We start from the raw sequence: 15562 nt of genomic DNA, 5'->3' as shown, positions 1-15562 counted from the left end.
GACCTACCTCTGCTTGTTTTGGTCAGGTCTGACCACAGCATGAAAGACTGCTAAACACTGACTTACAGTGGGGACTGATTACACCATCAAAGACTGTTAAACACCGACTTACATTCGGGGCTGACTACAGCATAAAGACTGTTAAACACTGACTTACAGTCAGGTCTGACCACAGCATGAAAGACTGCTAAACTCTGACTTACAGTGGGGACTGATTACACCATCAAAGACTGTTAAACACCGACTTACAGTGGGGACTGATTACACCATCAAAGACTGTTAAACACTGACTTACAGTGGGGACTGATTACACCATCAAAGACTGTTAAACACCGACTTACAGTCAGGGCTGACTACACCATCAAAGACTGCTAAACACCGACTTACAGTGGGGACTGATTACACCATCAAAGACTGTTAAACACCGACTTACAGTGGGGACTGATTACACCATCAAAGACTGTTAAACACTGACTTACAGTGGGGACTGATTACACCATCAAAGACTGTTAAACACCGACTTACAGTCAGGGCTGACTACACCATCAAAGACTGCTAAACACCGACTTACAGTGGGGACTGATTACACCATCAAAGACTGTTAAACACCGACTTACATTCGGGGCTGACTACAGCATAAAGACTGTTAAACACCGACTTACAGTCAGGTCTGACCACAGCATGAAAGACTGCTAAACTCTGACTTACAGTGGGGACTGATTACACCATCAAAGACTGTTAAACACTGACTTACAGTGGGGACTGATTACACCATCAAAGACTGTTAAACACCGACTTACAGTCAGGGCTGACTACACCATCAAAGACTGCTAAACACCGACTTACAGTGGGGACTGATTACACCATCAAAGACTGTTAAACACCGACTTACAGTGGGGACTGATTACACCATCAAAGACTGTTAAACACTGACTTACAGTGGGGACTGATTACACCATCAAAGACTGTTAAACACCGACTTACAGTCAGGGCTAACTACAGCATAAAGACTGTTAAACACCGACTTACAGTCAGGGCTGACTACAGCATAAAGACTGTTAAACACCGACTTACTGTCAGGGCTAACTACAGCATAAAGACTGTTAAACACCGACTTACAGTCAGGGCTGACTACACCATCAAAGACTGCTAAACTCTGACTTACAGTGGGGACTGATTACACCATCAAAGACTGTTAAACACCGACTTACATTCGGGGCTGACTACAGCATAAAGACTGTTAAACACCGACTTACAGTCAGGGCCGACTACACCATCAAAGACTGCTAAACTCTGACTTACAGTGGGGACTGATTACACCATCAAAGACTGTTAAACACCGACTTACAGTGGGGACTGATTACACCATCAAAGACTGTTAAACACCGACTTACATTCGGGGCTGACCACAGCATAAAGACTGCTAAACACTGACTTACAGTGGGGACTGATTACACCATCAAAGACTGTTAAACACCGACTTACAGTGGGGGCTGACTACAGCATGAAAGACTGCTAAACTCTGACTTACAGTGGGGACTGATTACACCATCAAAGACTGTTAAACACCGACTTACAGTCAGGGCTAACTACAGCATAAAGACTGTTAAACACTGACTTACGGTCAGCGCTGACCACAGCATAAAGACTGTTAAACACTGACTTGAAGTGGGGACTGATTACACCATCAAAGACTGTTAAACACCGACTTACAGTCAGGTCTGACCACAGCATGAAAGACTGCTAAACTCTGACTTACAGTGGGGACTGATTACACCATCAAAGACTGTTAAACACCGACTTACAGTCAGGGCTGACTACAGCATAAAGACTGTTAAACACTGACTTACAGTCAGGGCTGACCACAGCATAAAGACTGTTAAACACTGACTTGAAGTGGGGACTGATTACATCATCAAAGACTGTTAAACACTGACTTACAGTCAGGGCTGACTACAGCATAAAGACTGTTAAACACTGACTTACAGTCAGGGCTGACTACAGCATAAAGACTGTTAAACACTGACTTGAAGTGGGGACTTATTACACCATCAAAGACTGTTAAACACCGACTTACAGTCAGGGCTGACTACAGCATAAAGACTGTTAAACACTGACTTACAGTCAGGGCTGACCACAGCATAAAGACTGCTAAACTCTGACTTACAGTGGGGACTGATTACACCATCAAAGACTGTTAAACACCGACTTACAGTCAGGGCTGACTACAGCATAAAGACTGTTAAACACTGACTTACAGTCAGGGCTGACTACAGCATAAAGACTGTTAAACACTGACTTGAAGTGGGGACTGATTACATCATCAAAGACTGTTAAACACTGACTTACAGTCAGGGCTGACTACAGCATATAGACTGTTAAACACTGACTTACAGTCAGGGCTGACCACAGCATAAAGACTGTTAAACAGTGACTTGCAGTGGGTACTGATTACACCATCAAAGACTGTTAAACACTGACTTACAGTCAGGGCTGACTACAGCATATAGACTGTTAAACACTGACTTACAGTCAGGGCTGACCACAGCATAAAGACTGTTAAACACTGACTTACAGTCAGGGCTGACCACAGCATAAAGGCTGTTTAACACTGTCTTGCAGTCAGGGCTGACTGCAGCATGAAAAAGACTGTTAAACACTGACTTGCAGTCAGGACCGACTGCAGCATAAAGACTGTTAAACACTGACTTACAGTCAGGGCTGACAACAGCATAAAGTCTGTGAAACACTGAGCTGCAGTCAGGGCTGACTGCAGCATGAAAGACTCGAAAACACTGACTTTGCTGAACCGTCACTCACTCACTAACCCACTCTCGTATGATCGCCTTAATGGAAAAGGAAAGAATTGACTACCAATAGCTTATTCGGTGTGTACTCCGACAGGTGTTGCATGTGAGTTATAAAGCCTTGACTCGGTGTTTGGAGGAACAGTCTATCACCATGGCTCTCAGAAATAAGACCGTTGCTATAGCGCTTGGAGGTTCCGCAATTTTCGCATTTTCAGTTTTCTTCTTTACAAGGGATCGGCTAGCAGCTGAGATCCAAATCAGGCGTATGATTTCAAATGAAGGTAAGATCGGATCATGTTACCACTCACCTTATACCTATTATCTAATTTCTTAACACGTCTACATCTAGTTATAAATGGATTGTCTGTAATAAGGCTACACGGGCATTTTCCTAATAAAGCTAGTTTCCTAGGTGGTTAGATGGAAGCGCTGACTTGATGTAAATAGACTGAAAGAACTCGATCGTAAGTCTGGATATCAAACACAGAAAAAGGGTCAAGAGGAGGTGTTAATAATATTTGTCTAAAACTCCTGAATTGGAATATGAAACCTATATGAATTAGATTACATTTTAATAATAGGAGAGTGATGTGTTACCATCTATCTACCAGCTGAAACTCTCTCTCTCTCTTGGTACTTCATGCAGTCTTTCTGATTTCGAAATTTTGTAATTATTTTATTTAGATGGAAGATATATTATTTGTCTCATGAACTAATAAACCTTAAAAAAACAATTTCTGTTCCAGAGGTAGTATGTTAACCATGATCTCTCTCTTTTCTCTCTCACAAGCGAACAAGGGCTGTTTGACTTCGAGTCAGTATAATGTGTCTGAGTGAGGTATTCATACTTAGCTGCCGATGGTAACTTCGTGAACGGGCACTATAAAGCCATCATAAGTTTGGCCTAGTACAACCAGCCACACACGCACACGCATGCGCGTCGTTTTGATGTTATGCGCTCAATCCCTCCTTCCCTCTCCCATCACTCTTTCTCTCTCTCTCCTACACATGAGTGCATGGTTTCTCCTTCTCCAATAAGTTACGTGTCTTTCAGAAACGAATAATGCTCAATTTTACAACAAATAAACACATCGTTTGGTAATAATCCATGACCAATGTAAGGTCGGGTCATGATATCGTCCAACTGGTTCCTGGCCCGTAAGTCCCAAAAACATTCAAGGTAAATTCAAACTCTCTACATATGTGTAATTTTAATATATGGATAGATTTGTCTCAATTGCTAACGGGGGGAGGGATGCTGTAAATCCATCTGGGGCCCATGCAGGTAGGAAAAGCACTCTGAGTCCACGTGGTGATCTTCGTCCAGTTGTTGGTCATTAGTTGCCCATTCACGCTGTTTTATCCCAAAACAATTTGTGATAATCTAGATATTGACAAGGCAGAATTTAGATTTAGATCTAGTTTTAGTCACCAATGGTTTCTTCGAATATGGCGGTGGTCTGTAACAGCAATAGCTGTTAGCGTATTCAAAACAATAACTTATTGAACACAACTGAAACATTCCAAAGAATATATGTCTTTTCTTGTTTTTCTTGATCGCTGTGTTGAATTTCTAATATTTTACAGGTAAGTTGCATGTCTTCCAGAAACGAATAATGCATAGGTATTACTACGCGGTATCTGTATCAAGTGAATATAGTTTGCTTTTATGACATATAACCTCCAGTTCACTGTTTGGATATACGTGGTATCAAGTGTCATTATTTGATCGTGAATATAGTTTAGAGTCAGAATACCACATACGCTTTTTTCGCACTGATTTATTGATGACGAAAGATATGGTTTTTAGTTTCTTTTATTGTCATTTTTTAGTCTATGTGAAGAAAACCAAACATATACAGGTGTTAAGGTCGATATGAACGTTATTGAAAATACCACCATGCGGCATGCAAGCATTTCCGCTTGAGAGATATTTTGCAAATATTGTACAGCTGGCAGCCATCATATTTGAACGTGTAACGTCATATGAGTATCACATTTATGAAGTAATAGGAAACTTAACAGTAAAATGTCAATACTGTGAAGGTTACTGAAACGTCGAGTACAAGCATCGATCATACCCAGCTACGTGGTTAGACGTCGTGATGTGAAATATGTATTGAAATGTACACACGTTTGTCCCTCTCAAGCTGGTGCGATAATACACACTAAGCGAGTTCTGGAGTTATTAAATGATCATAACAAGCGCATTATTTAATGACTGCAGGCTCTTTATTAGTATCACCGCTGAAAACCCGCTGAACATAAACTAGACCGTGAAAAATATCAATGCTATTGATCTTTGGAATTTGCTTTGTTCAAAACCACCCATTGTTGAAACAGATGCAGTCATGTTAATAATCGTATTGCGAACGATTGGGGTATGTTCGATTGACATCACCTTGCCTGGCACAGCGACAGTTTCTTCCGTTCATGGTTGATCAGTACATTTTCGTTGATTCGGTTCAAAACCTTTCAGTATATACTTCAATAGTTTACCATAATTTGCTTTTGGTGCTCTAAATCAACTTGAAAAAGATGTTATGTGACATCTCCAGTAACGAATCACTTGGAATCAAAGGCCGATCTGTTACCTCTTTTTCAATCGAGAGACGGTGCTGTTTTGCTTATGTTCTGCGGAAAACATGGCGCCAAGTAAATTGGCACAATTGGATGCATGTTTGAACGGATCATGTTTGACCATTGTAGGCTGATGTTAGGACTGAAGGTACTTAACTGAGTATAACTATTTCGTAAGTATCCATGGCCATTTATGCATTTACTTACGCTTTCTATTGATGCAATAAGAAAACTTACGACTTGCCTGAAATCGATCATTGAACGTTCGAGGCTAACAGCTTCAACAAGAATATGGAATTATAACAATTTTAATCCGCACATCGAAAACTGTAACACGTGGTGTTGTCGGTGTTTGTCGAACTGGTTTTAATCACAAGTTGAGTTACGCGATGTTCGTAAAGAGTGCTCCAAACTCCTTGAAACAATCTTCGGTCGGTAGAGGGCGCGAGAGTGGACTCAATGCAACGTTGCATTAAATCATTGGAGGTGTTTTTTTCAATATTGTGATCTAAATCCGTAACATGTTTTGGAATGATTTATATTGTAGCTTTCCTTTGGGCTGATAGTTAGTATTGTTCAGAGGAATGCATTATTTATTTTCAGTGACGTGCGATTTGAAATAGTGACTTCAAGAACGATATCATTTTAACAATAGTTCCACACGTTGTATGTTCACGTGTCACAGATATGTTTGCAATATTATCAATTACTTGTGCTTTTGCTGTTTCCTAGAAATATTCGTAAAATATGATAATCATGATATTTGGCATGAGATTTGAGACAGCCAGAAATGTGTACACTTTACCAAATTACTCTACAAATATATGTATGTATGTATGTATGTGTGTGCGTGCGTGCGTGCATAGATTGATGGATGGATCTTTGTTTGCATGAATGCATGCATGCACCTATGGTTTATTGAACGGGATATTTCGAGCAATTCGAAGAATATTTGCGAACGATTAAACATGTCAAGAGACGGCGAATTGAGTTGCAAATCTGAAGACAAAATGTCAAATTTCGATATTTTGGACCTAGTAGTAATATAATAAAAATATTTTGACAAGTTTTTAAATAGAAGACATCAACATGACTGTTTACATTTATGAAATCTCATTTATCCGAATCTTGCATTTCTTTTGGTGTTCAGTATATACACAGATGGCCGATTCAGGTGATTTTAAGTCACTTGCAAGGGAGAAATAAGATGCGTTTTTGAGTCGTGGTTTGAATGTACTAAGACAGGGAAATGATGTTAACCCGATTGGGAAGTTGGTTCAGGAAACAACTGAATGAATTGTGGACACGTTACTAATCCGAGAAGTACGGGGCTGTACGGTTAGTAATTATAGCTGCATACATTTATCAACAGACAGGAGAGAGAAACAACAGAGTATGGAAGACAGTGCGAACAGTAGGAACCTAGGCAAGAACCCACAAAGCAAAGTTTTGGAACAATCGGTGAAAAATATTGAAAGAGCTTTGGAGACAATGGAGAAGAAAATGAACGAGAAAGAAGCGGAAAGTAAACGTGAGGTTGAAGCACTTCGTAATCAACTGAATGACACCCGTGCATCTGAGAAAGGTACAACATGGGGCTATACCCGGTCGATGTATTCGATGACATGTGGTCATTAGTAGTTTATGAATCGTAGATTCTGGATTTGGCATATCGATATCAATGGGATATCGATATGCGTGAAGTGCGAAAAAGTGACATGGGATGTTTGACTGTTTATTTGTTTACTGTATGTAACCACTTAATTTTCAAATTACGATAATACACAACCCCACAGTTTTTATGAGTGTGCTTTTTTTCCTCGAGATTTCTTAGAACATATTTTAAAACAACAATGGTTCTCCATTCATATTTGTTAGGTCAAGTGAATAGTGATTTAATTCACACAGGTTACGATCATTACAGTTTTAAGTGCCGTGTATAATTATAGTCTGTGTGCATTCAATACGAAATCAGTCTGCTTATTTACATTTGGTTTCGTCCAAACAACAGTAATAGCGCGAAGAAAAACATATTTACCTTACAGATGCCCAGTCTGATTAATCCTGATGATCCCATTACTTTGTTAAAAAGTTTAAAATCCTTTCTTCCTCATTCTGCTCACAACATCATATGTGCAGTGTTATCATTGAATTCATAGAAAGCTTTTACATATAAAATATGTCGTTAAATATGTCTAAACCCCAAATTTCGCCTCCATACACTAGATTGCATAGAAGCCTCGTTTATATACGTGTGCCTAAACTAAAATAACTGAGATTATAATATACATACCGACACATTTGTCACTTTGAGTGAGTGAGTGATCTTAGTTTTACACTGCATTCAGCAGTATCCCAGAAATGTCGCCGCTAAAGACACCAGAAGTGGGCTTAACAAATTGTACCCATTCTAGGGAATCGAACCCGTATGTTCGGCGTGACGAGCGAACGCTTTAGATTTATCCACCGCCCCTTGGCCCCTTGAGGTAATGTGCCGCCAAGTAAAATACGACATGGTATCTCTATTTCTTTTGTTTTATTTAAAAGGAAGGGTGGATAGTAGGACTGCTCCTCAAATTTGACTTCCGGTATATATACGGCATATATATAAAAATATTATTCAATTGATACTTAAATGCCATTTCCAGTATTACGACATTTCCTTTGCTTGATATTTTCGATTCCTTTTGTCAGTGAATAAAATTAAATGCGCTTGTATCATCGGCACATAATAACGCATACAGTTTTGGCTTTCGTGTTAAATATATAGTTTTGTTAGGGGGTACATGACTTCATTACAACACCAGCTGTGCACCCAATCATTCAACAACAGTACTGGTTCTATTCTGCCATGTTGGTAATAGTACATTCCTGGTCTATGTCATTACTTACAGACCGCCGTCATAAGGCTTGAGCGCGCTAAACTCACTCGCCCACTCCCGTCGAAGGTCTAAAGCACCTGTTAACAGCCAATAAATCAGACGAGTATAACTGGCAGATACTGACAGTATCTGTACATCAAATTCTAATAACATACCTCAACAAAGTCAGCTGTCTCGTAAATAAAGTGACATGCTACAGTAACATACTAGTAGAAAGCTACGATCATGCTTTGTGAAACACCACTGTGTCGAACGCACGGTTGTGGCGAAGTAAAAGATTAGTCTGTACATCAGTGAGCATGCTAAATTTTTGTCGAATAGTCTCTACCACGTTTGACTGTATCTTACTAAGTAAACCCGCTAAACAACAATCAGTTGATCCATCTTTCCAAGTAATTAAAGAAAAAACTGTATATCATAATAATTCAGTAATGATTACATTCGTTGTTCAACATGTAGCCAGCTGAGCTTTAGATTGCAATGTAATGCCTTTTCATTACATTGCAATGCTCTGGAATAGGCCAATATATATCCTGAGACGAATTCCAGCCAACAAACCTGATCTTGTCCTTTTTGATAAAGCCAACGAAATTATTTATATCATTGAATTTTCTATCCCTTTTGACAGCAATGTGTTTGGCAAGATTCAGGAAAAGCATGATAAATGTGCGGTCCTCGCCTTTGAAATGTCTCGCTTGCATCCCATGTACACTGTCGCCATGCTCCCCATTGTTCTCGGTGCCCTTGGTTTGGTCCTCCTGATCTCTTGGCGCAGATCAGGAAAGTGCACGGGTTCTCCGCCGTAAGCACAGTCTTTTAATCCGGGTAATGCAGAAGGCTGGAGTGTTGGAGAGCCTTCATGTTCTCCAGAAAGTTGGTGGGTTAGACTAGGCACTGTTTTCTGGGAGACGTCCCATTCGCTGTCTGGGCTACGTGTAGAGGGGGCGAGGGCCCTGAGCTGATGATGAGCTTTACCAGCCTGACCGTGCCAGAATCACCCGAACCCTCTCTGCTGCATTTCTATCTCAATCTGTAAAACATAATATAATAATAATGTCTTTTCAACGGTAATGTTCGAGGATTAAGATATTCTTTGCACTGTCAAGATGTCTACAGGCGTAATGAAGATAAATATGCATTGCACATGGGAAACATATAATTAGAACAAAGAGATATATGCGACGGGGAAGTGAGTGTGTGTTTCAAATATTCTTATCACAGCAACAACAAATATGTTAAGGAGGATAAGGAAACCAACGACAATAACCATAATGAATACAACATTTCAGTGTCCTCACGGATGCAAAAGGATGTCAAGGATCCTTTACGGATTACAGAATGGTGGCAGGCCTCGTCTCTCTTGAAGTGGTAGGTTAAGTACGATGTATTATTAACACCTAAATTTTCAGATCGTCTGTAGGAGAGATATCAATTGCATTTCCTTGCAAAATATAGAATGCATTCTTAAAAATGACTGAATATATGACTGTGGATCTGAAGTTTCTACCAAACCTAGTATTCTTAACTATTTTCTACGATCCATTGTGTTGTGTTTGCCCTTTTTGTATGAACTAACAGCATTCAGCATTCTTTATTTTCAATGTTATATGATGTTTTATAAACGAACACCATCATCACTGATGCGACTGCTTTTTTCTCCAAGTTTTTTAAAATGGTTAATCGGAGTTAACAATTTTTCAGTAATTTACGTAGAGCATCCTTTAAGGCCTCAGTTCTAACCTCCTCGATAATAAGTTTCAAAAGATCAAAAAGGCTTCCACCCGCATCAGCAGCAAGACTACCAAACGCACACTCCTACTGAACGCACTGCATTGGCTACCGGTTAAGGTCTGACATACAAGTGTCTCCACGGTTTGACTCGCTCCCTCCTACTTTTCTGAGGCCCTACATCCGAATGTCCAAACACACACTGAACTAGTCACTCTTCGTACAAACTGAAATCCTTAGAATGCAGGTCGTTTTCGTACTCTGAAATTGTACTCTGTCCCTTGTGCCATTAAACGCTCTGACATACATGACATTTTTATGTCCAGATTTGAAACTCAGATTCTCTCAACATATATTTATAATTACACCTGTAAACAGCCCATTGTAAATAATCTGTAGCTTGCCTTAGGTTGTGGAATAGGCGCATTACATTGAGCTCCACCGCACAATCGGAGAGTTTAAGGGACAAACTGTAATAATAATCAGTAATTTAATACTATTAAGATAATACATCCTGTCTATAATATTATCTATAACAAATGTGTGCCGGGGCATTAGCAGGCATTGTTTTTGGTTTAAACAGGGACTGGGAGAAACCCCCGGAGTACAGATGTGACAAAATTCTGATAATGGGCAACTGGCACGTTTGTTATGACAGCAAATTTGAGTTCAAGCCACCGTGTCTAGTCTACTCCTTTGGGTGAGTAGAAACAAACAGACTGATATCAACACAGCTGTCTAACACTTCAACTAAAGTACACGGTAGAGTTATTAATCTGGACTTTCTGTATTCCGCTATATGCATGGCGTTGTTAACGCATATCCATATTTACATATTTTTTATATTCAAAGAAAAATGTTATTGTGACAGAACAATAACAAAAAAACCCATAGAATCCATCTTAACCTTTTACTACAGCGAATGAAATAATATCATGCGGACAGACAAGTGTTTCAAGGTATGGTACCGATCAAATATCGACATTAACAATCCATATTCGGAAGTTCCTTCACATCCGGGGAAGGACTTGGCGGTGATTTTGCACCGCTGACGGAGGGACGTCGTTATGTGTCATCCCAGACGTTGAGGCGATTTCGTTCGCACTTCACGCTGAAGACCCGGGTTCGATTCCCAATATGTGTACAATGAGTGAAGCCCATTTGCGATATTGCAGGAGTATTGCTCATTCACACACTCATCCTAGGCGTTTGCATCTAAGTCCGTGAAGCACACTGATATTAATCTGATTAAGGTACTATACTGTTCAACTCATGCAACTCCAAGGCCGTTGTGTGAATCGGCCATTCGTAAACTGTCGTTTTGGTGTAAATCCAAATCATTGCTGTATTGGTTTCTTCACTGCGGCTGTTATCACATCATATCACTTGTCTAACCAACCCAACTCATTATATAGCCCCCACCTTCAAAACGATCCCCCTGCAGAACACAATGGCCAGGCGAAACGTTCAACTGTGCGCCTGTACATATGCTCTACTGTCAAAAACGTAGTCCTCGGTCAAGAACTTCATCATTCACTCACACGTCGTGTCGGCTGTTCTGTAGCCATCAATCACGATGTTCTGACAGTCTGGTTTTGCATCTTGCACTGATGCCCTAGAGTCGTAACCTTCGTCGTATTGTACGATCTGATTACTGGTTGGTGCCTGTTTTGCATATGCGTGGTTCGAATCCATCTTTTTCGACGTGTAATCGTGGTGGGTGAACACAATGTGGACGCCAATATATTGATTATTTATTTCTACTCGCCAAATGATGCACTTTGAGACGCTGAATTCGAAGGACAACGTCATGCATCGAGGTACCAGTTTAAAGCACACATCTTGCTCTCCATGTGTGGTGTTTCTCCGAGGCGTGGTTCCAGAGCGATCACTGCAGGATTTTGTAGGTCTTCTGCACATCTGAAGGAGCATTTGTTGGAAATTATAAGCGCCTGATTCTCTGGCTTTTTCAAGTGAATACTGCAGACTATATTTTCGCAAATATGTCACACATCTTGCTAAGGTCGTGCATTTCGAACGGCAGGATTTCATCGACCATTAAAACACACGTTTACATTGATACCTTGTCACCTTAACCTTCTCAGAGTAAAGGATTACCTAGTGATCGACCAGACTGTCTTGCCACAAATGATAACAAGTTTGTTGGTGCTGTTTATATAAATGCTTTAAATTGTTTCGTTAAACATGCACAACATACCATTATAGATTTTGTAGTATTTATTGTAATTAGTAAGTTTTGCAAATCTTTGTAGGATTTGGAATGACTGGTCGTTTGATGACGCAATGGGAGCTCTTGGATGTGAAGTTCATTCTTTTGACCCAAGGTAGGAATGATAGAATACGGTGTGACACCTGACTCCTTCCATGCCATAGTGGCTGTCCACTTATAACGATTTACTCTGAATACAAATATTATACCTCTTAAATCTAGTCAACGCCTGGTCAAGGCCTGGAAATCAACCCTAGTTATGACCGTTAGGTAGAGAGTGATAGCGTAGTAATTAAAAACATTGCAGAAAACCTTTCATCGCACCGATACAGCATATATGAAACGCCCTTAATATTTAAACAACCTTTTGCCACTTCTTGACCCTTGAAGATCCATGTTAGAATTGTAAATATTCATTTACACATTTTTTGTCGTAAGAGGCGACTAACGGGATCGCGTGGTCATCAGGCTTCGATGACATGTCAAAGTCTAAGTCAAAATATGTCCAAATATTTGTATGAGAGGCCACCGACCCATATACAGTGTACAGCGGTTACAAAGAAAGTTTACGTTTAGGAGGATAGCAATTGTTTTCTTAACATAATAACATGATGAATAGACAGTGACAATCTTTTTAAAACGGAGACATCGCACGAGGAAACAATTTTGTAAGATGCTGCATTATTACTTTTGTTTGTAATACAATTACAGAGATAATCAGGACGGATTTGTCATAAACTGGACATTCAACAAGAAAATGTTATTCGTCTTCAATGCTTTTTTTACAAAATGGACATAATCTATAATTTCTGTCAATGGATAGTCTTCTCACTTCATTTACATGTGACATGTCATAGTATCCCACACGATGCTCATGCTGTTAATCATGGGATTGTCTGGTCCAGACGCAATTATTTACAGACTGCCACCACATGGCTGGAATCTTGCTGAGTGCAGCGTTAAAACAAAATAACTGTCAAACCCATCTTACCCACTTGAAATCAATGTGTTTTAGGTATATGGTATTGTTTTAATAACTATAGTCTATCTATTCTAAGGTGGATTATTCTGATAAGCATGTCTGTTGTTGCACTCACAAAATGTTTTGTTTAGCATCGGAAAAAAGCCCTTCGACAGAAGCAAGAATGTCCACTTCCATGACCTTGGCCTCTCGGGGAATGACAGCGACACTTATGTTCCTACTAAGGACATATACGTGAAAACGACAACAACATGGAAGATTAGACGCCTCAAGACCATCATGGAGATGCTTGGACATACAAATGTACGTACACGCAAATTCCAACACATACACACACACACACACACACACACACACACACACACACACACACACAGACACACACACACACACACACACACACACACACACACACACACACACACACACACACACAGAGGTATATATATATATATATATATATATATATATATATATATATATATATATATATATATATACACATGTATATGTGTGCATATATATATATATATATATATATATATATATATATATATATATATATATATATATATATATATATATATATATATATATATATATATATATAGTCGCGAGGGGGCTATTGGCCCATGTACCCTCGAGGTTATGTTCCCCTCGCCCTGCGAACTTAAACAAACCTCGTGGGTACATAGGCCCATGGCCCCCGAGGGACAAGTGAACAACGTACTTATCTTACCGAACACCTGAATTTTAATTTTGAGCTGTTTGAGGCACTTCTGTTGAATGCGAGGCGAATCGCCATTTTGCAGACGACACAAAATATACAGATTTAGAGTTATCCCCCTTCCATCGATTTTCAATCGCAAAACATCGGTAATTTCCGTGTTTGATGCGTGATTCAATGTTATTAGTGATAAAAAAAAGTACTGCCATGAAGCTCCAGATGAGTTCGGTATTCCCACCGGTGTACATTGAAAATAATACATCGCCTGTAAGCGGGGTACATTGAAAACAATAGAATAGCGCTTAACCAATCGGAAAGCGACATTCATGTGTGAGGTAAGATAAATATATATATATATAGCCAATTAGCCAATGCTAATACATATGAGAAAAACATGTGAGATGAATCATTTCCAAGAAATGGAATAATTTGTCACTATTTCCTTTAATTTCTCTTCATCATTTGTTTTCTACGTGGCTTCATCATTTGTATTTTATCAATCATATAAGTCCAATATCGCCTGCTGTGTTGTGAATGGTATACGGAGAAGAAACCAAGCTCCCGAACACAGCATTGTTGCGTTCATGAGACACCTGACTTCGATATGGTATGTCACCTGAGATGTTTGCTGACGATTTATGTCGCATTATCCCGCCGAACACCCACGTATCCATTTCACACGCGGGTACAATGCGTGAAGACAAACTCTGGTGTCAGGACCGTGACCCACATCACCCAACAACATAACATCCACGTTAAGCCATGACAGCACTGAACCGTAATAGTTCAACACTGACAGGACTGCAACGACTATCGTATTCATGTACGTCAAAGTTACAATTCGGTGTAACTAGAGAGAAGATGACTAATCAATAAAAGCCTAGGAGAATTCGTGTCTGACTGAGGTGATTTAATCAGATATTGGTTGCGTTTACTGGAAACAAATCCGCATTTGATCCCCAAACTCTTTAGCGATCAGCGTCACATTTATATCTTACTAAACCAACCGTTAGAGAGCTACCAGATCGGACTGGCTTCCTCCGGCGGATGCGTCGGTTTTGATTTTCATTATCAATACCACAAGGATAAGAACATACCGTCTTCTGGTCTTCTTAATTTCCTGAGCAAGAAGACATAAATTTCATGAATGCATGAGGCAAAAATACCGTTTCGTGAGGGTGACGCATTTGCGTGCTTATTGAACCATGACCCCAGGTTGATCAGATTGGGTCTTTTAGATTTGCATGTTATTATGTAATTACATTCCAAGCTGGAGCATTAGGACGCTGGAGAAAGCAAATACCATTACTATCTTAACATGTTTTCCAGAGACACCTGGATGTACTGAAGATTGACATAGAAACAAGTGAGTGGCCGGCAGTGAAAGACATTGTGGAATCTGGCCTGTTCTCCAAAATCAGACAGTTTTCTGTAGAGTGGCATCTATTTCCAGAATATCCAAGTAAACAGGAATTCGCAGGCTTTTATGAAAACGTCATGGCCATGAAGAAGCAAGGATTACGAACATTTAAGTCCCACTTTCATACAAAAGCCTACAGCGACAAGGCATTCCGTGTCCAGGCAGATGTTAACTATGTCAATACATTGTATCGAGCCATGTAA

General features: G+C 39.8%; 1 protein-coding gene across 1 annotated transcript in view; it reads left to right on the top strand.

Moving 5' to 3' along the window:
- The window catches only part of LOC137278996 (uncharacterized), a 22141-nt gene extending 6579 nt beyond the window's left edge, over positions 1-15562 (top strand). The window contains exons 2-7 of the mRNA XM_067811484.1: positions 2905-3091; positions 9562-9640; positions 10584-10700; positions 12274-12345; positions 13344-13515; positions 15269-15562. Coding sequence (XP_067667585.1) covers positions 2905-3091; positions 9562-9640; positions 10584-10700; positions 12274-12345; positions 13344-13515; positions 15269-15562 — 921 coding nt within the window. The remainder of the gene's footprint in view (positions 1-2904; positions 3092-9561; positions 9641-10583; positions 10701-12273; positions 12346-13343; positions 13516-15268) is intronic.

Source organism: Haliotis asinina, chromosome 3 (genome assembly GCF_037392515.1).
Source record: "Haliotis asinina isolate JCU_RB_2024 chromosome 3, JCU_Hal_asi_v2, whole genome shotgun sequence".
Lineage (NCBI taxonomy): Eukaryota > Metazoa > Mollusca > Gastropoda > Lepetellida > Haliotidae > Haliotis > Haliotis asinina.
Note: the sequence above shows the minus strand (reverse complement) of the source record. Positions and strands in the feature narration are given on the sequence as shown.